The sequence below is a fragment of the Phocoena sinus genome, chromosome 8 (assembly GCF_008692025.1).
Source record: "Phocoena sinus isolate mPhoSin1 chromosome 8, mPhoSin1.pri, whole genome shotgun sequence".
Classification (NCBI taxonomy): Eukaryota; Metazoa; Chordata; class Mammalia; order Artiodactyla; family Phocoenidae; genus Phocoena; species Phocoena sinus.
In genome coordinates, this window is record NC_045770.1 from 38,021,866 (window position 1) to 38,046,860 (window position 24,995).

Sequence of the window (24,995 nt, forward strand, 5' to 3'; positions counted from 1 at the left end):
TATCTAGTAGCTAGCCTAAAATCCTGGGGGAAAAAATATATATATATCAAAATAAATTACTCTCTATACAACATTGTGAATTATTATTTGCATTTGAATAGAAGCACTACTGGCTTCCCTTACTGTAATAGATGCTTACAGGTAAATTACCATACTTTTCATGGCTTCCCTAGGAACTGAAGGAACCATATATCGATGCCCATGTTGTTTTCTTCTACCCTCTAAAGACCAGTGTAGTAGTTAAGTACACAAGTTAGTTCCACTGTTGTTAAATTTGACTAAAAGTTATTCAGCACATACCAATAGCCTCTCTTTAATCTCTTATAAATAATAAATACAGTTAAGTTACTAAAATAAACTATTATCTAGATTTATTGCTTTTCCTCTAAAAACAGTGACCATCCCACTTTCTTTTATGACCAAGGACCAGGTAAAATCCAAAGATTAGCACCTTCTTGGTATGGAAACTTATAGCAGAGTATATGAATGAATGTCATTACCTGGGAGAAAACCACGAACCCAGCTGCCAAAAAAATGATTAAGGTAAAGAAAATTTATGAGAAAAATATTCAGATGTTTGAAAGGCCAAGAAAAAGTTGCAGCATTGGGGTATAGAAGGACTGCAGTACAATAGAATGATCATCTTTAGCATTAAGTGATAGGTATTTATTTTAAAGGAACTGAATTTTCCTTTCTTTCATATGATCTAGATAGCTACATTAATGTTACATCGAACAGTGTTATTTTGGGGAATTCCCTGGTCCAGTGATTAGGACTGTAGCTTTCATTGTGGCGGCCGGGTTTGACCCCTGGTCGGGGAACTAAGATACCACAAGCCATGTGGTGTGGCCAAAATAATAATGATAATAATAACAACAGTGTTATTTTGTTTCTAAAGAACTCAAAATACTTTAAGCTTAATAAACTTTCAAAATATCTATTAATTTAACTACCTTTCTAAAATGAAATACTACTGCTTGCCCAATATCTTAAAAAAAGCAACTTTTAAAAATGATGCTAGAATCTCAGGGTGTCAGTACAGCTGTGTCTACAAGGAGAAAACTAAAGTCAAGACCTGGCAAGGACTAGATAAATATGATGAACTTCAACTAAAAATCTATCAGGTAAATTAAGTCCTTGGATAAGATAATTAAGCTGGGTCCTACTAATACCAAAACAACTGGTTGAATCAGTTAGTTTAATTAAATAACTTTTGCAAGCCAATTGTTTGGCAATACATAGGCCAAAAAAAAAATAGTTGACTGATTTTAAGTTTCCATGATATTCAGTGTCGTGGCATTTCACATACTTGGCCCAAGTTCTGTTAAGTTTATGGACAAGATAGAAATTTTTAAAATTATTTTTGTGTTTATTTTTCTTATGTGGATGGCTAGATAACAATATTTTCAAATTATAAAGGGAATCCAATTGGCTCAAATTTAGTCACAGTTTGATTTAAATATTCAGAAATGCTCAGATATATACTAAATGAACTGTTACTTGGATCCAGCCAGCAGCTGAAGAGCTGTTGCAGTCCCAGATGTATGTCCTTTTAAAAACTACCACATGGATCTGGAAAATGCAAAACAATGTAAACACTGGAAACTGTACAATATATCAGTCTCCCTTCCTGCATTCTCTTCTGATCAGCAGTTAGGAACATAAGCCACAAATGTTTACCCAGTTGAAAAATCACTGGACAGTTATGTTCAAATCAAGGATCTGTTTCCAGTTACAAGTAACAGAATCCAATACAATCAACCTACCCAAATTGCTGAGAAAAAAGGTTAAAAGTTCATATAACTCTGTATGCGCTAAATTTAAGTTCAAGGTTTTAATCATGAAAAGATTTTATAGTATCTGGAATTGACAAATAATAACAAATATTCTTGGGCAAAGCATTTTATATGATATTTGACACTGATATTTGTCTTTCACTGAAATTTTTGATATCCATGTTACTTTCTAATAACAGCTAAATAATAGCAAATCATTTTATAAATTAAGTTTATCTGATTTTCAAGTAATTATTTACTATTTATTTAACAACAAATATATATATATACAAATATATCTTGGCTTATGTGTGCTGGTGGGAATGCACAGATGAATAAAACAGTCCATTTTCTTAAAGTAATAATAGTGTAGTAAGAGAAAAGATACATGTAAATAAATAATTTATATATTCTATAAAATAAACACAAAATATATTTGGGACTTAAGCAACACCAGTCACCAATGTTGAACAGGTACCAAAATAGACCTACCTTTTTCTGACTTCTCTATTCAAATGAATTAATATGAAAAGTCAGCTTGTGAACCCAAAGTTATACTAGAAATCCTTGTAGTTGAAAAAATGTCCTAAAAAGTGGTTGACATCTAAAAATAATTTAGACTCTCTACTCCACCTTGTAATTCCAAACAGAAACAGAGAAGCTAAAATACTGTTTATGTGTGTTAGACATCCCTTATGGTGTTACTCAAGATAATTAATAGAAATTTTAGGTACATCTTTCTAGATTCATAACCATTAAGTAACAACAGATCTGGTAATAGTTGCACAGCTGATTTGACTAATGTAGACAGACAAGATAATCAGACCAAAGAAAGTTGACCTTCCTCATTCTTCCATAGTAGACTTTTCATTTAAGGTTATCATTTTTCTAAAACATTATTTTGGTACTCTGCAGATCAAAATGTGTTTGTATAGTTTGCATAAATAAGATTTGGTAAATAACCTGATTTTCTGGGAATTGATCCAAGTGAAACCTCTAATCTTTTGAAGTTCATCCCATACTGATTATTAGGGAGAACTCAGCTTTTTTGAAGTCCCACTGAAGTATTTAGTGGCTTGTTTTGCTAATCCAAGGGAGACTTCAGGACTACATTTAACAGAGAACAGATGGCTCTTTTTTAAACGTCTTTTGTGGTCATTATAATAATACATTCAAAAATAGCTTATCATGTCACATTAGAGTAGATGGACACATTTAAGGACCTTGACCATAGTCACTATACTGTATTAGTGGATTTAAATTTCTATGTCTGTTAGATAACCTGCAATAACCAAGATATTATCTCTGTTCTCATAAGAGGAGATAACGTTGGAATTTGTAGGCTACTGTGTAGGTCAGTACATTTTGTATATTTTAGTGCAGAATGGATATTCAAAGCACAAAAATTACCTCTAGCAAAATATTTTGTAGATATATTTTGCAGAATCAGGGAAAAATACAGACCCTTCTACAGAATCAGTTCAGTTAAGACAGGTATTATTAGCAAAGCTATATAGTTCTATATTGTGCCTTCCACATGGAAGTATATGAACAGGTCCAGAATTCAGTTTAATACATTTTTCAACATTTCCATCCACAAGCTAGATTCAATCAGTTCTGAAGAAGATGACCAGTTTGATTCCCCACTCCCACCTGGATCAATCTATTATTTGTTCATTATATGCAAAACCACTGCATGTCATATCGTTAGGTTGCATTTGAGACTCAATGGAAAAAATAAATCAAATTATTTCATCATGGTGATATCTATGGTCACCCTGATTCTATATAAATGGAATTTCAACTATTCTAGTACTAGAATGAAACTTAGAGATTTTAACCTAACTTCCTTATCTTAAAGTTGGAGAAAGTAAAGCCTAGAGAGCTTAGAAGAGAAGACGACAAAATTAACAAGCATCACAGGAAACAGATTCAATGAAAGAATGTCATAGTGTGTAAGAATTGGGTGGGCCAAAATGTTCATTCGGTTTATTTCCGTAAGATGGCTCTGGTAGCACTTTGTCTTTAACTTCATTCGAAACAATTTTGTTAGATTGTATGTGACAGCTGCCATATCAGCGTGCATTTTTAAAAACTTATCAAAATTGGTGAATTTTTGTGTAGCCATTTTAATATTGAAGATGGAAGAAAAACAACATTTTCGGCATATTATGCTTTATTATTTCAAGAAAGGTAAAAAAACGCAACTGAAATGCACAAAAAGATTTGTGCAGTGTATGGAGAAGGTGCTGTGACTGATCGAACGTGTCAAAAGTGGTTTGCAAAGTTTTGTGCTGGAAATTTCTCGCTGGACGATGCTCCACAGTCGGGTAGACCAGTTGAAGTTGATAGCAATTAAATGGAAATAACAATTGAGAACAATCAACGTTATACCACGCAGGAGATAGCCGACATACTCAAAATATCCAAATCAAGCATCAAAAATCATTTGCACCAGCTTGGTTATGTTCATCACTTTGGTGTTTGGGTTCCACATAAGTTAAGCGAGAAAACCTTGACCGTTATTTCCACATGCAATTCTCTACTTAAATGTAATGAAAGCATTACGTTTTTAAAACAAATTGTGACGTGTGATGAAAAGTGGATACTGTACAATAATGTGGAATGGAAGAGATCGTGGGGCAAGCGAAATGAACCACCACCAACCACACCGAAGGCCGGTCTTCATCCAAAGAATGTGATGTTGTGTATATGGTGGGATTGGAAGGGAGTCCTCTATTATGAGCTCCTTCCGGAAAACCAAACCATTAATTCCAACAAGTACTGCTCCCAATTAGACCAACTGAAAGCAGCACTCAACGAAAAGCATCCAGAATTAGTCAACAGAAAACGCATCATCTTCCATCAGGATAACACAAGACCGCATGTTTCTTCGATGACCAGGCAAAAAATGTCACAGCTTGGCTTGGAAGTTCTGATTCATCTGCCGTATTCACCAGACACTGCACCTTCGGATTTCCATTTATTTTGATCTTTACAAAATTCTCGTAATGGAAAAAATTTCAATTCCCTGGAAGACTGTAAAAGGCACCTGGAACAGTTCTTTGCTCAAAAGATAAAAAGTTTTGGAAGATGGAATTATGAAGTTGCCTGAAAAATGGCAGAAGGTAGGGGAACAAAAGGGTGAATACATTGTTTGATAAAGTTCTTGGTAAAAATGAAAAACATGTCTTTTATTTTTTACTCAAAAAACCGAAGGCACTTTTTGGCCCACCCAATAAGAAGAAGTCAAAATTGTAAAAGAAACTAATAATGTAATATAGGTGCTAACTTTTCTTGTACACCTGATCTGAGCCAGAAACTGTGCAACGTATTTTACCTACATGATCTTATTTAAGCCAACACAGCAATCATATGATGAAGGCATTGTTATTTACCCCTTAATAGTTAAGAAGCTGAGACATAGAGACTTTTATAACTTGCCCAAGAACAATTACTAAGTTATGGAGGAAATATTTAAACCCAGGCAGTTTGACTACAGAGGCAGCATTTTTCATCATTATAGTATTTTGTCATGAGATATCACATGAGATATGTGAGAATTTTCTTAGGTTTCTCACTTCTCCATCTTAAAGAGAAAAAAGCTAAAAGTAGTCTATAAAATTTTGATTAACATGAAATTCCAGAGTCAAAATTCCATATTGACTTTTGTTTTGTTTCCAAAGGGAAAATCTTATAGTTTTTTCAAGGTATTAGAAGCCACCTTTGGAAATCGATTCTTAAAAGTTCCAGATTTGTTTCATGTATAATTTGAACATCATTTTGATTTAAGAACCAACCCTTTATAAAGGATTTTCTTCCTTTAGAACTGTGGTGTCATTTATCCCTTCTTTATTCTTCATTACTACTTGTTACTGGATTGCCTTCATGTTTAATGAGAACAGAAAATGCTGATAACTTACCCCATCCAAAACCAAAGTACCTTCCAAACATTTCTAGAGGACTAGCACAAGTGTAGGCTATAAAACTGGTTCCTAATGTATGTCCCTTTGAAATAAATGTTTTTGTAAAGATGAGTTATAAGCTTAATATAGTTATACATTATACCAAAGAAAGAAGAAGAGGGGATTAATATCAACACAATATATAGAGTAAACTCAACAAAGGATAAAATTACGCTAAAACACAAGTTCCTAATTTTCTTTTAGTTGGTGGAGGCAGTGGTGATAATAGTTAGCTATTGCTAAGTTTGAGGCACTGAGCACATCTTTGGATGATTATTGCTTGTTGGTTTATTGCTGGTATTATTACAAACACTACACTCTCCTCACTATCTGACAATCAGAAATCGTATATTATTTAGCCCTATGCCTTGTGTGTGTGTATATGTTTATATTTACATTCAGTAAATATAAAACTGACTTAAGAGGAAATATTAATATTTTTCACATCTATTGCATACCTGATACTAATATACTAAGCACTTCACTTACTCTATGTCATTCGTTCTTAACAACCACCCTTTGAGGTAAATATTATGACCACGTACAACTCTGAAAAAAGTGGAGCTGGGATTTGAACCTAGTTTTGTCTGATCCCAGAATGACTATTTTCACTATTGCTGCCTATCCATTCAAATTGCTTTTATAGTAGAACAGAGAGATATTTTAAAATAATTTGACTTTTACCTTATTTTATTATGCCTTCAAAGTATTTTGCATTTTAAAGGCATATGTGTAAAAAAAAGCCAAATTTCTTAACCTATAACCTCATCTTTAAAGTGGGAATCATAGTTAGAATTATTGTGAAGATTAAAGTAATAAATGTCAAGCCCTCAACACATGGCCTGGCACATAGCTTTTAAAAAATGGTAACTGTGGGCTTCCCTGGTGGCACAGTGGTTGAGAGTCCGCCTGCCGATGGGGGGGACGCGGGTTCGTGCCCCGGTCCGGGAGGATCCCGCATGCCGCGGAGCGGCTGGGCCCGTGGGCCGTGGCCGCTGGGCCTGCGCGTCCGGAGCCTGTGCTCCGCAACGGGGGAGGCTGCAGCAGTGAGAGGCCCGCGTACCAAAAAAAAAAAAAAAAAAATGGTAACTGTTAGTAGAAATTGTACTCCATCAGTGTGCCTTCCTCCGTCCTTACAACAAAGGCACGGAGTCATTGTCATTATCATCATCATCATGATCTCCATTATCACTCACCACTAGCTGTTTTTCTTCCTAACACGTCCTTTATGCCCTGGACCCCTCTAAGCTGGCACACCCATTAAAGCAACACTGGATTTAACAACTTTGCTCAACCTTTGCCTTCTGTCCTGCACTGGCTTTCCAGTTGCCTTTGAGAAGTGCTAGCATTTTCATCCCATGTGCCTTACAGCAAGTTCTGTCCTCATTTTCTAGTTTGCACTGCTTCATTTATTCATGTATTTATTTATACAAAAAAAAAACATTTATGGGGAGTCCACTGTACCCTGCGAATTTCATGATGAACATCCCAGCCCTCCAAGCATTTATAATGGGAGATAGATATAAGCAAACAAGCCATTGTGATACAGAGTGACAAATGCTACCTAATGGATCCATACCAGCTTTTAGGGAAGCACAGAAAAGGACACTGAACAGCCTTGGGAGGTCAGAGAAGACTCCCTGAAAAAAGGACATCTGAGCTGAGCCCAGAACGAGTGGGTGTTTACTTGGCAGGGAAGGGCAGGGGAAGAGTGTTCCTGACAGAGAGGATGTGAACGCATCAAAACTGTGGAGAGGAGAAAGAGCTCTGTGAGACTGGAGAATTGCGAGTGTTTTAGTATCACTATAGTATAAAGTGAAGAAAGGACGTTTTGAGAGGTGAAATGGGAGGAAAGATGCGGAAGCCAGATCTAGAGGGACTTTTCTCTATACCATTTTTGGGAGTTAGGACTTGATTCCAAAGGCAATGAGGAGCCGTGAATGGTTTTAATCTGGATGTGCAATGTAGAGGACGTACTCAAGGAGAAAATCATTTCATTTCTTTCATAAACACTAACCTTTGAGGGATGGGAGCTGGAGTTCTCAACCTGAGGTCTGTTGATGGTCTATGCATGTTTAGAAGATTTGTAAGCTCCCTGAAACTGTAAACAAAATTGTTACTTGTATGTGTACTTGAGGGGAGGGGAGAAGAGACAGAATCCATAGCTTTGTGAAATCCTCAAAAGGCACTGTTATCCAATGACAAGTTTGAAACCAGTGCTCTAGGGGCAGAAAGCAAAAAGCTAACTTACAGAGCAGAAATTTCAGGTCTGCCACAAAGAGCCCTTCTAAAGTTGAAAAGTTTTCTTTTAAGAAAAATTTCTCATTCCTTCCCCTAAGTTACCAAAGTCTTCCCACTCCACCCTGACCCACTGACGTTTTGTTCCTGGCCACTCTCCCACTTAAATGCTGCTTCCTCGCTCATGGAACTGTTCTTCTGTGCCAACCCATAACAAGTGTCCACCCCAGAGGCTAAGAATAGACACAGTGTCCTGGTGACTTGAAAATTAGGTAACCTCTGAAGGATGAACTCTACAGTGACCACAAACTCATTCTAATCATTTGAACCAAACAGATTATTAACATATGATCAGGGTTTCCCTGCAGGGTGGAGGAGAATGTTCTGAGCAAGCGAAGAAAAACGTCCTATTAAATAGATGAGAAAAGCAGCTACTGTTCAGAGTTGCAAAGGATAAAGAAAATACTAATCTAAATACATCCTTCTGTGTTTGCATATTCTACGTTTCAACATCTCCCCTACCCCCCCCTCACCCCCACAAGCCAGTTCTATCAGACAAGCTATAATTCTCTCAAGCAAATAGACTTTATTCCATTCATTTCTCCTTAATGTATTTTCCTGGATTTGGATATGGTTCTTCATCTTTCCGTTAGGTTTTGTGATTTTGTACAAGTCAATTCCTTAACGTTTCTGGGCAGTGTCTTCAACTGTAAAATGCAGTTGGATAAAAGATGTGTAAGTTGCTTTTCCGTTTCTGCTGTTTGTAATGGTGGCTGGAATGAAGGGCTATTGTGAACAGATGTCATTATAGATATTTTTTATTCTCAACTTGCCTGTTCTTTCCAAGGATTTCTGGGTACTTTCTCTAAGGCATTTTATCAATTTAATGTAAAAGACCAAAGTACTTAGCCTGACTTGGCTAGTACAGCCAAATAGAGCAAGGGTCAGAAAATTTTTTTCCATAGAGGGCCAGATAGTAAATATTTTATGCTTGTGGGTTATAACGTCTCTGTCACAGCTATTCAACTCTGTCGTAGCGGGGAAGCAGCCACAGACAATATATAAATGAATGTGTATGGCTATGTTCCAATAAAATTTTATTTACCAAAAAAGGTAGCAAGTTGGATTTGACTGGTCATGTCATAGTTTAATGACACTTGAAATAAATGACTGGAAAAAAAATAGATAAATAAATAAATGACTGGAAACCTGAAGACAGCAGTGTTTTGTCCCTTCAGTCTTTCTGTGTAGAAGTTGTTTCCTGGATGATTTCCTGATCATTGTTTTGTTGTCACTGTCATTACTGTTGCTGTGTGTCAGCCACTCCCAGCCACCTCACCATCCATATGCCCCAGATAAATAAATGAAGTGGGCCTGCCATCTTGTAGGGAATCTGAAACAGCTAAGGCAACTTGCTTCTCAGGCATAGAGATAAATAAATGGCTTCATAAGCAGACAGTTCAGAAGATGCATAGCCTGGAGGAACAGTTGAGCAGTTAGTTCATGGAGACAGGGAAAGAAGAAAAGAGGTAAAGAGACAAGCTGGGGGGAGGGGGAGAAAGACTGAATAGCAAATCAGTTTGTGAGATCTACTGTACAGACTTGCCCAGCTGGGTACTTTATCTTGAATTTGTTTTGCAAATTGCAGATGCCTAGCTCTGGAAGCCAAGAAAAAGAAAGGGCAGTCATTCCACGCCAAAACACTCTCATGGATCCCAAGTAACTTACATTACTTCATTTTTGTGGGGAAAAAAAATCATTATATATTCCCCTTCCAAAATAAGAGAAACAGAGAGCCATTTTACCCAGATGCCCAAAACAAGACAAATATTTTTTAGAGGTTTTTTTTTTTTAACATTAAGAGAACAATACTTGTCTGATAACTGCTTGCTTTGTGAAACTTTCTATGTCACTGTTCAGCCCACAAAACTGCTTTAATAGTAAAACTGACTGAATTCAGTGAGTATTAATATTTCAACATACTTCAGTGAAACCAGGGATATTTTTGTTTGCTGCTTTAGGACATGTCTAATTGGACCCCATTTTACCTTTTGCTGAAATCAACCTACTTCACAGAACACTCACATTCCATTAAAATGAAACAGGCAATCCTAGCATTTTTATTAGTTAACATTTTTTAATAAGATATCTCACATATTGACCATGATTTACAGAGCCATTTTATCAAAGTCAGACCTAGGGGCCAGGCCTTCACTCTGGTGTTTGTTACTGAGATTCACAAGGTTTTCTTCATATATACTCTTTCTTTAAATATTTATGCCTGAAATTTTAAAGAAAAGGGTATTGGTGAATTCACTGTTAGGGCTAGAATAATGAGGTTTGGTTCTAATTTTTAATTTGGACATTCTTTTCAAAAGGACTTAAAAATGGCTTTAAGAGAAATGTAGGTGACAAGAAGGAGGACAGGTGATTTGTCCTCTAAGGAAAAGGGTTTTCCATTTTAAAGAGTTCAGGAGTTCCCTTAATTTTCTGCCAGATTTTAGAGACATGGTTTGTGATCTTGTTAAGTTAGTGCTTCCTGTGCTGATCCATGAACAAGCTCTTAAGTCAACAAAGTAACACATTTGGGAAAGCATTCATTTACCATATTTTCCATACATTAAAATATGCATCCAGCTTCCTATAAATGTAAATCAACATTACACACTGCCACTCACTTGTGACCGTGTTTTGATTTATCCAGTTAAAAGGTTTAGTCATCATATACATGATTTACCAGATGGTCTTCTAACATCCTTGAGACCATTCTGGAAAATAAATTTCCCATCCATAGTCCAGTTGGAAAACTTGGAAGTATAGACATGCTGCAGAGTTTTCCAGCAGGCTGAGTGGTCTTTGATCCCTAAGGCCTGAAGAATGCATGATGTATAATATTGGGTTGGCCAAAAAGTTCATTTGATTTGAAGTAAAAATAAAAGACACATTTTTCATTTTCACCAAGAATTTTATTGAACAATGTATTCACTAACCCAATGAACTTTTTGGCGAACCCAATAGATGCTCAACAAATATCTGTTGAATGAATGATTAAGGGTAGAGTGAAGATAATAATTCCAAAGATATAGTTTGATTATTGGCAGAATTTTATTAAAAAGATATAGAAATGCTTTCATTGGTCTAGCAGTCCTGTGCTGGATTAAAACAAGGATTAAGAAGGTTAATCATATTTAAGCACTTTGCATACTACCCTAACTCAGTGGCTTAGCCAATACTATAAAAGAACTTCAAAATCTTAAATACACATCACACACATACACACACACTCACATAGATGTGGAAAACTATCTATAAGTGCATATTAAATGTAAATTTATATTAAATCCCAGGATGATAGGATCAGAAGCCTGTTTTGTATGTTAGCATCAAATACCGTAATTTATTGGTAGAAACAGAAAAAAAAAACACAAAATGAAAGATCATTTAAGTTCATGATTTGAAAGAGACTCTAGAAATCTGAGTTTTCTAGCATATAAAAGACTATATCAGTAAAAGTAGCCTAATTCATTCACAACCACACACACACACACACTCTTTCATCTACGAGCTGAGGATGTGCCATTTTTACCATGGCCTTCACAAGCAATTGAGGAGAAAATGAGTGTTGAGGGAGAAACAGATGATTTCTATTAAGTCAAGTTCTACATGGGCTGAGTGTAAGGCAAAGAGTGAGGCTGAATATGGAAATCAAAGCCAACGCATGGGAGCATATTTTTCTTTCAAAATATTTTATGTACTAAAGTTTGCACAACATCTTGGCAATGACAGCAAGCCTGTGTAAGGAGGTGTTTTGTGTTTCACAGCTAACATAAGGGCAAAAAAATGCATCAGCAGCCAAATATTACTTCCATCATGAGTGGAAAGAATGTGTATGGTAGAGTACATGGTAAGGCCCATGGGCTAAAAACCACAAGGTTTGAAAATCTACAAAATTCGAAAAGAGAGCTTATCTCTTATTTTAATATCTTTTGGTATTGTAAAGGAATGAAACTAAATTTAGTACGGTCCATCTGTTTGATTAGAGAGAGAAAGACAGAGTTACATTTTCTTGGCATGCAGATCTTTTATAAATCTTAGCAGAGGGTAGTTTTGCAGATTTCACTGGAAATTATTTTGATGATGTTCACTGATTCTGCCAAAGTAAGCATTCTGTCACCTCTTTTCTTTCTCTTCATTTTTCCCCTTTGTAAATACTTTTTTGATCTTTAGAAAATAGAAAACTGCCTGTCACATAGTAGATATTCCGTAAAATTTATCAAATTTATTAATGGACGGATGGATACATGGGTGACTAGACGAGCCATTAGGAGATGTGGATTTTAATCCTAAGGCACTAGTAAGTATCATACCACCTAATGGAAATGACTATGCATTGCTTTTTTTTTTTTTTTTTTTTTTTTAAACATCTTTATTGGGGTATAATTGCTTTACAATGGTGTGTTAGTTTCTGCTTTATAACAAAGTGAATCAGCTATACATATACATATGTTCCCATATGTCTTCCCTCTTGCGTCTCCCTCCGTCCCACTCTCCCCATCCCACCCTTCCAGGCTGTCACAAAGCACCGAGCTAATATCCCTGTGCCTTGCAGCTGCTTCCCCCCAGCTATCTACCTTACTACGTTTGTTAGTGTGTATATGTCCATGACTCTCTCTCGCCCTGTCAAAACTCACCCCTCCCCCTCCCCATACCCTCAAGTCCGTTCTCCAGTAGGTCTGCGTCTTTATTCCGATCTTACCCCTAGGTTCTTCATGACATTTTTTTCCCTTAAATTCCATATATATGTGTTAGCATACGGTATTTGTCTTTTTCTTTCTGACTTACTTCACTCTGTATGACAGACTCTAGGTCTATCCATCTCATTACAAATAGCTCAATTTCATTTCTTTTTAAGGCTGAGTAATATTCCATTGTGTATATGTGCCACATCTTCTTTATCCATTCATCCGATGATGGGCGCTTAGGTTGTTTCCATGTCCTGGCTATTGTAAATAGAGCTGCAATGAACATTTTGGTACATGACTCTTTTTGAATTTTGGTTTTCTCAGGGTATATGCCAAGTAGTGGGATTGCTGGGTCATATGGTAATTCTATTTGTAGTTTTTTAAGGAACCTCCATACTGTTCTCCACAGTGGCTGAACCAATTCACATTCCCACCAGCAGTGCAAGAGTGTCCCCTTTTCTCCACACCCTCTCCAGCATTTATTGTTTCTAGATTTTTTGATGATGGCCATTCTGACTGGTGTGAGATGATATCTCATTGTAGTTTTGATTTGCATTTCTCTAATGATTAATGATGTTGAGCATTCTTTCATGTGTTTGTTGGCATTCTGTATATCTTCTTTGGAGAAATGTCTATTTAGGTCTTCTGCCCATTTTTGGATGGGGTTGTTTGTTTTTTTGTTATTGAGCTGCATGAGCTGCTTGTAAATTTTGGAGATTAATCCTTTGTCAGTTGCTTCATTTGCAAATGTTTTCTCCCATTCTGAGGGTTGTCTTTTGGTCTTGGTTATGGTTTCCTTTGCTGTGCAAAAGCTTTGAAGTTTCATTAGGTCCCATTTGTTTATTTTTGTTTTTATTTCCATTACTCTAGGAGGTGGGTCAGAAAGGATCTTGCTGTGATTTATGTCATAGAGTGTTCTTCCTATGTTTTCTTCTAAGAGTTTGATAGTTTCTGGCCTTACATTTAGGTCTTTAATCCATTTTGAGCTTATTTTTGTGTATGGTGTTAGGGAGTGATCTAATCTCATACTTTTACATGTACCTGTCCAGTTTTCCCAGCACCATTTATTGAAGAGGCTGTCCTTTCTCCACTGTACATTCCTGCCTCCTTTATCAAAGATAAGGTGTCCATATGTGCGTGGGTTTATCTCTGGGCTTTCTATCCTGTTCCACTGATCTATCTTTCTGTTTTTGTGCCAGTACCATACTGTCTTGATTACTGTTGCTTTGTAGTATAGTCTGAAGTCAGGGAGCCTTATTCCTCCAGCTCCTTTTTTCGTTCTCAAGATTGCTTTGGCTATTCGGGGTCTTTTGTGTTTCCATACAAATTGCGAAATTTTTTGTTCTAGTTCTGTGAAAAATGCCAGTGGTAGTTTGATAGGGATTGCATTGAATCTGTAGATTGCTTTGGGTAGTAGAGTCATTTTCACAATGTTGATTCTTCCCATCCAAGAACATGGTATATCTCTCCATCTATTTGTATCATCTTTAATTTCTTTCATCAGTGTCTTATAATTTTCTGCATACAGGTCTTTCGTATCCTTAGGTAGGTTTATTCCTAGATATTTTATTCTTTTTGTTGCAATGGTAAATGGGAGTGTTTTCTTGATTTCACTTTCAGATTTTTCATCATTAGTATATAGGAATGCCAGAGATTTCTGTGCATTAATTTTGTATCCTGCTACTTTACCAAATTCATTGATTAGCTCTAGTAGTTTTCTGGTAGCATCTTTAGGATTCTCTATGTATAGTATCATGTCATCTGCAAACAGTGACAGCTTTACTTCTTCTTTTCCGATTTGGATTCCTTTTATTTCCTTTTCTTCTCTGATTGCTGTGGCTAAAACTTCCAAAACTATGTTGAATAAGAGTGGTGAGAGTGGGCAACCTTGTCTTGTTCCTGATCTTAGTGGAAATGCTTTCAGTTTTTCACCATTGAGGATGATGTTTGCTGTGGGCTTGTCATATATGGCCTTTATTATGTTGAGGAAAGTTCCCTCTATGCCTACTTTCTGGAGGGTTTTTATCATAAATGGGTGTTGAATTTTGTCGAAAGCTTTCTCTGCATCTATTGAGATGATCATATGGTTTTTCTCCTTCAATTTGTTAATATGGTTTATCACATTGATAGATTTGCGTATATTGAAGAATCCTTGCATTCCTGGAATAAACCCCACTTGATCATGGTGTATGATCCTTTTAATGTGCTGTTGGATTCTGTTTGCTAGTATTTTGTTGAGGATTTTTGCATCTATGTTCATCAGTGATATTGGCCTGTAGTTTTCTTTCTTTGTGACATCCTTGTCTGGTTTTGGTATCAAGGTGATGGTGGCTTCGTAGAAGGAATTTGGGAGTGTTCCTCCCTCTGCTATATTTTGGAAGAGTTTGAGAAGGATAGGTGTTAGCTCTTCTCTAAACGTTTGATAGAATTCACCTGTGAAGCCATCTGGTCCTGGGCTTTTGTTTGTTGGAAGGTTTTTAATCACAGTTTCAATTTCAGTGCTTGTGATTGGTCTGTTCATATTTTCTATTTCTTCCTGATTCAGTCTTGGCAGGTTGTGCATTTCTAAGAATTTGTCCATTTCTTCCAGATTGTCCATTTTATTGGCATAGAGTTGCTTGTAGTAATCTCTCATTATTTTTTTTTATTTCTGCAGTGTCAGTTGTTACTTCTCCTTTTTCATTTCTAATTCTATTGATTTGAGTCTTCTCCCTTTTTTTCTTGATGAGTCTGGCTAGTGGTTTATCTATTTTGTTTATCTTCTCAAAGAACCAGCTTTTAGTTTTATTGATCTTTGCTATTGTTTCCTTCATTTCTTTTTCATTTATTTCTGATCTGATTTTTATGATTTCTTTCCTTCTGCTAGCTTTGGGGTTTTTTTGTTCTTCTTTCTCTAATTGCTTGAGGTGCAAGGTTAGGTTGTTTATTCGAGATGTTTCCTGCTTCTTAAGGTGGGCTTGTATTGCTATAAACTTCCCCCCTAGAACTGCTTTTGCTGCATCCCATAGGTTTTGGGTCGTTGTGTCTCCATTGTCATTTGTTTCTAGGTATTTTTTTATTTCCTCTTTGATTTCTTCAGTGATCACTTCATTATTAAGTAGTGTATTGTTTAGCCTCCATGTGTTTGTATTTTTTAAAGATCTTTTCCTGTAATTGATATCTAGTCTCATGGCGTTGTGGTCGGAAAAGATACTTGATACAATTTCAGTTTTCTTAAATTTACCAAGGCTTGATTTGTGACCCAAGATATGATCTATCCTGGAGAATGTTCCATGAGCACTTGAGAAAAATGTGTATTCTGTTGTTTTTGGATGGAGTGTCCTATAAATATCAATTAAGTCCATCTTGTTTAATGTATCATTTAAAGCTTGTGTTTCCTTATTTATTTTCATTTTGGATGATCTGTCCATGGGTGAAAGTGGGGTGTTAAAGTCCCCTACTATGAATGTGTTACTGTTGATCTCCCCTTTTATGGTTGTTAGTATTTGCCTTATGTATTGAGGTGCTCCTATGTTGGGTGCATAAATATTTACAATTGTTATATCTTCTTCTTGGATCGATCCCTTGATCATTATGTAGTGTCCTTCTTTGTCCCTTTTAATAGTCCTTATTTTAAAGTCTATTTTGTCTGATATGAGAATTGCTACTCCAGCTTTCTTTTGGTTTCCATTTGCATGGAATATCTTTTTCCATCCCCTTACTTTCAGTCTGTATGTGTCTCTAGTTCTGAAGTGGGTCTCTTGTAGACAGCATATATAAGGGTCTTGTTTTTGTATCCATTCAGCCAATCTGTGTCTTTTGGTGGGAGCATTTAGTCCATTTACATTTAAGGTAATTATCGATATGTATGTTCCTATTTCCATTTTATATATTGTTTTGGGTTCGCTACTATAGGTCATTTCCTTCTCTTGTGTTTCGTGTCTAGAGAAGTTCCTTTAGCATTTGTTGTAAAGCTGGTTTGGTGGTGCTGAACTCTCTCAGCTTTTGCTTGTCTGTAAAGGTTTTAATTTCTCCATCAAATGTGAATGAGATCCTTGCTGGGTAGAGTAGTCTTGGTTGCAGGCTATTCTCCTTCATCACTTTCAGTATGTCCTGCCACTCCCTTCTGGCTTGTAGGGTTTCTGCTGAGAGATCAGCTGTTAACCTTATGGGGATTCCCTTGTGTGTTATTTGTTGTTTTTCCCTTGCTGCTTTTAATATGCTTTCTTTGTATTTAATTTTTGACAGTTTGATTAATATGTGTCTTGGCGTGTTTCTCCTTGTATTTATCCTGTATGGGACCCTCTGTGCTTCCTGGACTTGATTAACTATTTCCTTTCCCATATTAGGGAAGTTTTCAACTATAATCTCTTCAAATATTTTCTCAGTCCCTTTCTTTCTTTCTTCTTCTTCTGGAACCCCTATAATTCGAATGTTGGTGCGTTTCATGTTGTCCCAGAGGTCTCTGAGACTGTCCTCAGTTCTTTTCATTCTTTTTTCTTTATTCTGCTCTGCAGTAGTTATTTCCACTACTTTATCTTCCAGGTCACTTATCCGTTCTTCTGCCTCAGTTATTCTGCTATTGATCCTATCTAGAGTGATTTTAATTTCATTTATTGCATTGTTCATCGTTGCTTGTTTCATCTTTAGTTCTTGTAGGTCCTTGTTAACTGTTTCTTGCATTTTGTCCATTCTACTTCCAAGATTTCGGATCATCCTTACTATCATTATTCTGAATTCTTTTTCAGGTAGATTGCCTATTTCCTCTTCATTTGTTAGGTCTGGTGGGTTTTTATCTTGCTCCTTCATCTGCTGTGTGTTTTTCTGTCTTCTCATTTTGCTTATCTTACTGTGTTTGGGGTCTCCTTTTTGCAGGCTGCACTTTCGTAGCTCCCGTTGTTTTTGATGTCTGTCTCCAGTGGCTAAGGTTGTTTCAGTGGGTTGTGTAGGCTTCCTGGTGGAGGGCACTAGTGCCTGTGTTGTGCTGGATGAGGCTGGATCTTGTCTCTCTAGTGGGCAGGTTCACGTCTGGTGGTGTGTTTTGGGGTGTCTGTGGCCTTATTATGATTTTAGGCAGCCTCTCTGCTAATGGGTGGGGTTGTGTTCCTGTTTTGCTAGTTGTTTGGCATAGGTTGTCCAGCACTGTGGCTTGCTGGTCGTTGAGTGAAGCTGGGTGCTGGTGTTAAGATGGAGGTCTCTGGGATATTTCCACCGTTTAATATTATGTGGAGCTGGGAGGTCTCTTGTTGACCAGTGTCCTGAAGTTGGCTCTCCTACCTCAGAGGCAGAGCCCTGACTCCTGGCTGGAGCACCAAGAGCCTTTCATCCACACAGCTCAGAATAAAAGGGAGAAAAAGTAGGGAGAATTAGTAGAAGTATGAGTAAAGAAAGAAGGAAAGGAGGAAAGGAAGGAAGGAAGAAAGAAGCAAAGAAGGAAAGAAAGGAGGGAGGGAGGGAGGGAGGGAGGGAGGAAGGAAGGAAGGAGGGAAAGAAGGAAAAAAGACAGAAAGAAAGATGATACAGTAAAAATAAAATAAAGTATAATATAGTTATTGAATTAAAAAATATTTAGAAAAAAAAAAAAAAAAGGGACGGATAGAACCTTAGGACAAATGTTGGAAGCAAAGCTATACAGAGAAAATCTTACACAGAAGCATACACATACACCTTCACAAAAAGAGGTAAAGGGGGAAAAATCGTAAATCCTGCTCCCTGAGACCACCTCCTCAATTTGGGGTGATTCGTTGTCTAAAGGAGGGAAGGAAGGAAGGAAAGAAAGAAAGAACGAAGGTAAAGTATAATAAAGTTATCACAATTAAACTTAATTATTAAGAAAAAGAATTTTTAAAAAAAAGTCATGGACGGATAGAGCCCTAGGACAAATGGTGGAAGCAAGAGTATACAGACAGGATCTCACACAGAAGCATACACGTACACATTCACAAAAAGAGGAAAAGGGAAAAAAATCATAGATCTCGCTCCTAAATTCCACCTCTTCAATTTGGGATCATTCCTTGTCTATTCAGGTATTCCACAGATGCAGGGTATATCAAGTTGATTGTGGAGCTTTAATCCGCTGCTTCTGTGGCTGCTGGGAGAGATTTCCCTTTCTCTTCTTTGTTCTCACAGCTCACAGGAGCTCAGCTTTGGATTTGGCCCTGCCTCTGCGTGTAGGTCGCTGGAGGGCGTCTGTTTTTTCGCTCAGACAGGACGGGGTTAAAGGAGCCGCTGATTCGGGGCCTCCGGCTCACTCAGGCCGGGGGTTGGGGGATGGGGGTAGGAGGGGCACTACGTGCGGGGCGGGCCTGCGGCTGCAGAGGCAGCGTGACGTTGCGGCAGAGGCCGGCGTGATGTTGCACCAGCCTGAGACCCGCCGTGCGTAGTCCCGGGGAAGTTGTCCCTGGATCCCGGGAACCTGGCAGTGGCGGGCTGCACAGGCTCCGCGGAAGAGGGGTGTGGAGAGTGACCTGTGCTCGCACACAGGCCCCTTGGTGGCGGCAGCAGCAGCCTTAGCGTCTCCCGCCCGTCTCTGGGGTCCGCGGTTTTAGCCGCGGCTCGCGCCCGTCTCTGGGGTTTGCGCTTTCAGCCGCGGCTCGCGCCCGTCTTGGGGGCTCGCGCCCTCAGCCGCGGCTCGCGCCCGTCTCTGGGGTTCGCGCTTTTAGCCGCGGCTCGCACCCGTCTCTGGAGTTCCTTTAAGCAGCGCTCTTAAACCCCTCTCCTCGCGCACCAGGAAACAAAGAGGGAAGAAAAAGTCTCTTGCCTCTTCGGCCGGTGCACGCTTTTCCCCGAACTCCCTCCCGGCTAGTCGTGGTGCACTAACCCCTTCAGGCTATGTTCAAGCCGCCAACCCCAGTCCTCTCCCTGAGCTCCGTCCAAAAACCAAAACCCGAGCCTCAGCTCGCAGCCCCGCCCGCCCCGGCGGGTGAGCAGACAAGCCACTCGGGCTGGTGAGTGCCGGTCAGCACCGATCGTCTGTGCAGGAATCTCCCGGCTTTGCCCTCCGCACCCGTCGCTGTGCACTACTCCGCGGTCCCGTAACTCCCCCCTCTGCCTCCCGCAGTCTCTGCCCGCGGAGGGGCTTCCTAGTGTGTGGAAACTTTTCCTCCTTCACAGCTCCCTCCCACTGGTGCAGGTGCCGTCCTTATTCTTTTGTCTCTGTTTTTTCTTTTGCCCTACCCAGTTACGTGGGGAGTTTCTTGCCTTTTGGGAGGTCTGAGGTCTTCTGCCAGCCTTCAGTAGGAGTTCTGTAGGAGTTGTTCCACGTGTGGATGTATTTCTGGTGTATCCGTGGGGAGGAAGGCGATCTCCGCGTCTTACTCTTCCGCCATCTTCAAGGTCCCCCCCATTGCTTTTTAATGCAGTAACTTTGAGTGAGTGTATCCATGGGCTTTGTGATGTGTGTATCGTATAAGCCAGAGATTCTTTTTTTAATTGAAGTATAGTTGATTTACAATGTTGTGTTAGTTTCTGGTGTACAGCAAAGTGATTCAGTTATATATATAGTTTATACAAGATATTATATAAACCATTATAGTTTATTACAAGATATTGAATATAGGTCCCTGTGCCTACGGTAGCACCTTGTTGTTTTATTTTATGTATAGTAGTGTGTATCTGCTGATCCCAGACCCCTAATTTATCCCTTATCCCACCCCCTTTCCCCTTTGGTAACCATAAGTTTGTTTTCTATGTCTGTGAATCTGTTTCTGTTTTGTAAATAAGTTCATTTGTATCATTTTTTTAGATTCCACATATAAGTGATATATGGTATTTGTCTTTCTCTGTCTGACTTACCTGATCTCTAGGTCCATCCATGTTGCTGCAAATGGCATTATTTCATTCTTTTTTATGGCTGAGTAATATTCCACTGTGTGTGTGTGTGTATGTGTGTGTATGTGTGTGCGCACGCGTGTGTGTGTGTATGTGTCACATCTTCTGTATCCACTCATCTGTCGATGGACACTTAGGTTGCTTCCATGTTTTGGCTATTGTAAATAGTGCTGCTATGAACATTGGGGTGCACATATCTTTTTGAATTAGAGTTTTCACCTTTTCCAGATATATGCCCAGGAGTGGGATTGCTGGATCATATGGTAGCTCTATTTTTATTTTTTTAAGGAACCTCCATACTCTTCTCCATAGTGGCTGCACCAATTTACATTCCCAACAGTGTAGAGGGTTCCCTTTTCTCCACACCCTCTCCAGCGTTTATTATTTGTAGACTTTTTGATGATGGCCATTCTGACCAGTGTGAGATGATACCTCTTTTTAGTTTTGATTTGCAGTTCTCTAATAATTAGCGATGTTGAGCATCTTTTCACGTGCCTTTTGGCCATCTGTATGTCGTCTTTAAAATATAAGCCAGAGGGCTTCCCTGGTGGCGCAGTGGTTGAGAGTCTGCCTGCCGTTGCAGGGGACATGGGTTCGTGCCCCGGTCCAGGAGGATCCCACATGCCATGGAGCGGCTGGGCCCATGAGCCATGGCCGCTGAGCCTGCGCATCCGGAGCCTGTGCTCCGCAACGGGAGAGGCCGCAACAGTGAGAGGCCAGCGTACCGCAAAAAAAAATTAAATTAAATTAAAATATAAGCCAGAGATCTTAACTTCAAATGCCTACATGGGCCAAGCAAGTAATAGAAATGAGGGAAGAGGGTGGGTATAATAAAATGAGGAATAGTGGGGACTGTGGCCAACTGGAGAGCACAAGGGCCTACCTGTGTTTAAAAAATGATGGGAGCCAAACATACCACATGTGCAGTCAAGTACACTTACACCATAAGCTCCTTCACAGAAATAATTGTTTCTAAAATATCTCTGCCATACACAAAATAATACAAAGATAAGTAAGAAAAATATTAATTGCTAAAATTTATCTAGAACGTATTAAGTGCCTAGAACTGTTCTAAATTTCACCTGGCCTAATTTTATGTCACGAATGTAATTACATTCATTTTACACATGAGGAAATTAAGACACAATACTTCATAAATCTATATTGGTTGCTCTATATAATAAATAATTGGATATTAAGAAATAAAAAATAGCACAGCACAGAACAAAGTATCAGGGCCCTGAGCTGAGCCCCTAACCCAGATGAAAGAAGCACACTCCAAGAGAGAGTGCTGGTGGCTTGTAGGACATGTGGGGTGAAATCTTTCCCAAGAGCCATGATGGATTTAAAGCTGACAGATCTGACTGGGCATTGCGTGCAGATGTGTTAGGGATAGTTCCTTTCAGCTGCTCAGAGGATGTTCCTGCCTCAGAGCTGACTCTAATTATTTTTCATTAACTGGTGAGAGGGACCACCCCCTCCCCATCCCCACACCTCTGCCCTTCTCCCTAAAACACTCCCTTCCAGGCGCCTGATTGAGGGTGACCCCTTAGAACAGTGCTCAATACACATTTGCTGCATGGACAGATGGGTTGACCCAGATTTACAGTAGGAAGCTTTTTCTCCCCAACTCTTCCTGTCTCAACTGAGAGACAATAGAGGATGGTGATTGAGAACTGGAGTTCTGGAGTCAGACAGGCCTGACTTCAAATATTCCTCAACTACTTACAGCTAAGTGATCTCTCTGAGGCAGGTTTCTCATCTGCAAAATTAGGATGAAAATAATAGTCCTTGCTCATTGTCTCATTGTTCTGTTAGGAGGATGAAATGATATTAATCCCATAAAGTGCTAGGCCCAATGACTGGCCTGTAACAAACCTCAGTGCATGGTCATTTTAGGATTATTTTGTATCCCTTTTCCTTGTGGCAGTTGGTGAGCTCTGTAGCCCCAGGGATTATTAAAGCAAGACCACGTTTCCTGCATCCACAGGCTTTGAACTGGTGGCTTTTTTTTTTTTTTTGTAGTTCAGCAGATACTAAAGAAAGAGAAGGCAAGTCCACAAGTGGAGCACCTACTATTTACTGCTCATCAGGCATCATGGGAGTTGCTTTATCTTTTTAATGTCTTGTAACCTCACACAGTCCAGCTGGGAATGAAAGTCGGATTTCATTTCTCCCATATAGCTAGTGTTTCTCAAAGAGCATTCCCTGGATCAATGAGCATTAGAATCACCTGAGTAGGTACCTGATCTGTGGCCTCAGAATTTCTGGAGCAAGGCCCACCTGGGTATCTGCTTCCTAGATGAGTATCATCAAAGTGGGAGGATCTTTCATTTAGTACTTGTATCATTTAATCTAAAACTTGATTCTGTATTTTCTTGTATTTTACATGTAAGCATGTCATTTCTTCCTTAATTAGATGATAAATTCTCCAAAATGAGGACTGTGTTTTCTAGTTTTCTTGTAACCCCAACAGTGCACAGCTCAATCCTAAACACACCAGTTGGGAATTAGTGAAAGCACCTGCCTGGGTATAGCTTTCTGCCCTGCAGGGTGCTGACCTGTCAATGCCTAAACATTGGTAGAGACCTCAGATTAGAATGGCAATTCACCAATACCCAATATTATTTAACACACAATTGTGAGTCTTTGACCAATACTTCCTTATTGTCAGTTGGTGTTCTATCAGTGCACTAAGATTCCCAACTTACTGACCAGGGAGCAAAATTAACAAGTCTCTGAAAGGTGAAGTCCCTAACAAGTTTCAGTGTTTGTGAAACAGAAACTCACAGGTTTTCCTACCTTATCACAGAAAGCTAGGCCCCTTATGTCCAAAATGGTTATTCAACTTTTAAACACATGAATTGAAACGATTTTCATTGCAGGATCAGCAATGATATGGGCTAACCTTAGGGAAAAGGAAGAACTTGTTACTTTATGATGTGTTTGTTCCTGAGAAATTGAGAGGTTTGTCATATGTTTTTTATGGTAATTTTCTTTGACGTGCCATAAATACCTTCTGGAATGCGGAGGTTCCACCATCAGAGTCACGTGGGAGCTTTTCCAGTACCCTAATGTCATTAAACCAGCTGCTTTGGTTGCTGTGATATGCAATTATTTCTTCTACATTTAAAAAGCAATTCTCTGATCTCCAACCCATTAACCACGTTTGATCTTAACAAGTTGAAAAATGTTTGGAATCTAAGCTTATGATCTTTGCACAAGTTTTTTTTTTTCTTTTAATTCACAGTAGCTTTCCACCCCCTCCCCTTCTCTTTTTTAGGATCAACACTCTGTGGTAGGCCAGAACACAGGCCCCAGTCCAAGTCCCAACCCCTGCCCAAATCCAAACACTGGAAGTGGTTACATGAACTCCCAGCAATCACTGTTGAATCAGCAATTGATGGGAAAGAAACAGACTCTACAGAGGCAGATCATGGAGCAGAAACAGCAGCTTCTCCTCCAGCAGCAGATGCTTGTTGACACGGTAAAACTTTCTCCCAATTTCTACTGCACATACCTATCGGCCCGACAGAGGGAATTCATTATTTTCCATTTCTACTTACTGTGCTTGTCTCTGTGTCCACCTATGGGACAGCCACCAGGGTGTCCTGGCTGTAAGAGAGGCTAAATCTATACATGTAAAGTGCTGCAGGAAAAAAAAAAAAACTTGATTTACCAGCTGCTGGACAGTTGGAATGCATAGGACCTGGGCTGACTAGCCCTGCCCAGCCCAGGAATGTTTAGAGCCACCAACATGGGCATTGGTATCAGGCACAGGAAACCAGTCTTTCTCCCATAGCCCCAAGGGGCAGAAAATAGGGGACAAAACTTTAATCAACTCAAATCCAAACTGATTCTAGAGGTGAAAGGGTTTTAAAGCAACTTTAAAAGCCAGTGTGGCGTTTCGAAACTTAAAATTTGGCCTCCAAAATACAAGCATCTCAGAATAGTAGATGTTTTTTAAGGAAACCGAAAATGTATTTCCCACTTTCACCACATTTAAGTGGCCTTACCTTAAAGGCAAGGTGATTATTTCCCACACATTACCCAAGCATTAACCCTACTTCACTATTTATCTGCTTGTCCCTTCTATATTCTCAAACTCATACATTCAACAACTGCTCCAAACCCTTCCTGCCTCCTAAGACCAAAGCCTTTTCTCCAAATTTTATTCTTTCCCTTCAAACTATTTGGCCAAATGAAAGAAGAAAGAGGCAAAGTTAACCATCTCCAGGTTGATAGAGCCAAGGTACACAGAAAATAAAATTTTTAAAAAAATAAATTTATACTCAAGGAGCTTTGCAGTAAGAGTCAGAAACCCAGGGTGTGATAAGCATATAATTCATTCAGTAAATATTTACTAATTTACAATGGGAATACAGCCATAAACAAGACAACCCTGTCTTTGTCTTTAAGGAGCTTAGAGCCCTCTGGGGATGTCAAATAAATAGGCAATTGTAATA

General features: G+C 38.8%; 1 protein-coding gene across 3 annotated transcripts in view; it reads left to right on the forward strand.

Moving 5' to 3' along the window:
• The window catches only part of MAML2 (mastermind like transcriptional coactivator 2), a 375,229-nt gene that overhangs the window by 331,126 nt on the left and 19,108 nt on the right, over nucleotides 1–24,995 (forward strand). For 2 of the 3 annotated variants that reach the window (XM_032640348.1, XM_032640350.1), the window contains one exon: nucleotides 23,813–24,016. The exons of the other annotated variant lie outside the window; for it this stretch is intronic. In XM_032640348.1, the coding sequence (XP_032496239.1) occupies nucleotides 23,813–24,016 (204 nt within the window). The remainder of the gene's footprint in view (nucleotides 1–23,812; nucleotides 24,017–24,995) is intronic. 3 annotated transcript variants of the gene reach the window in all.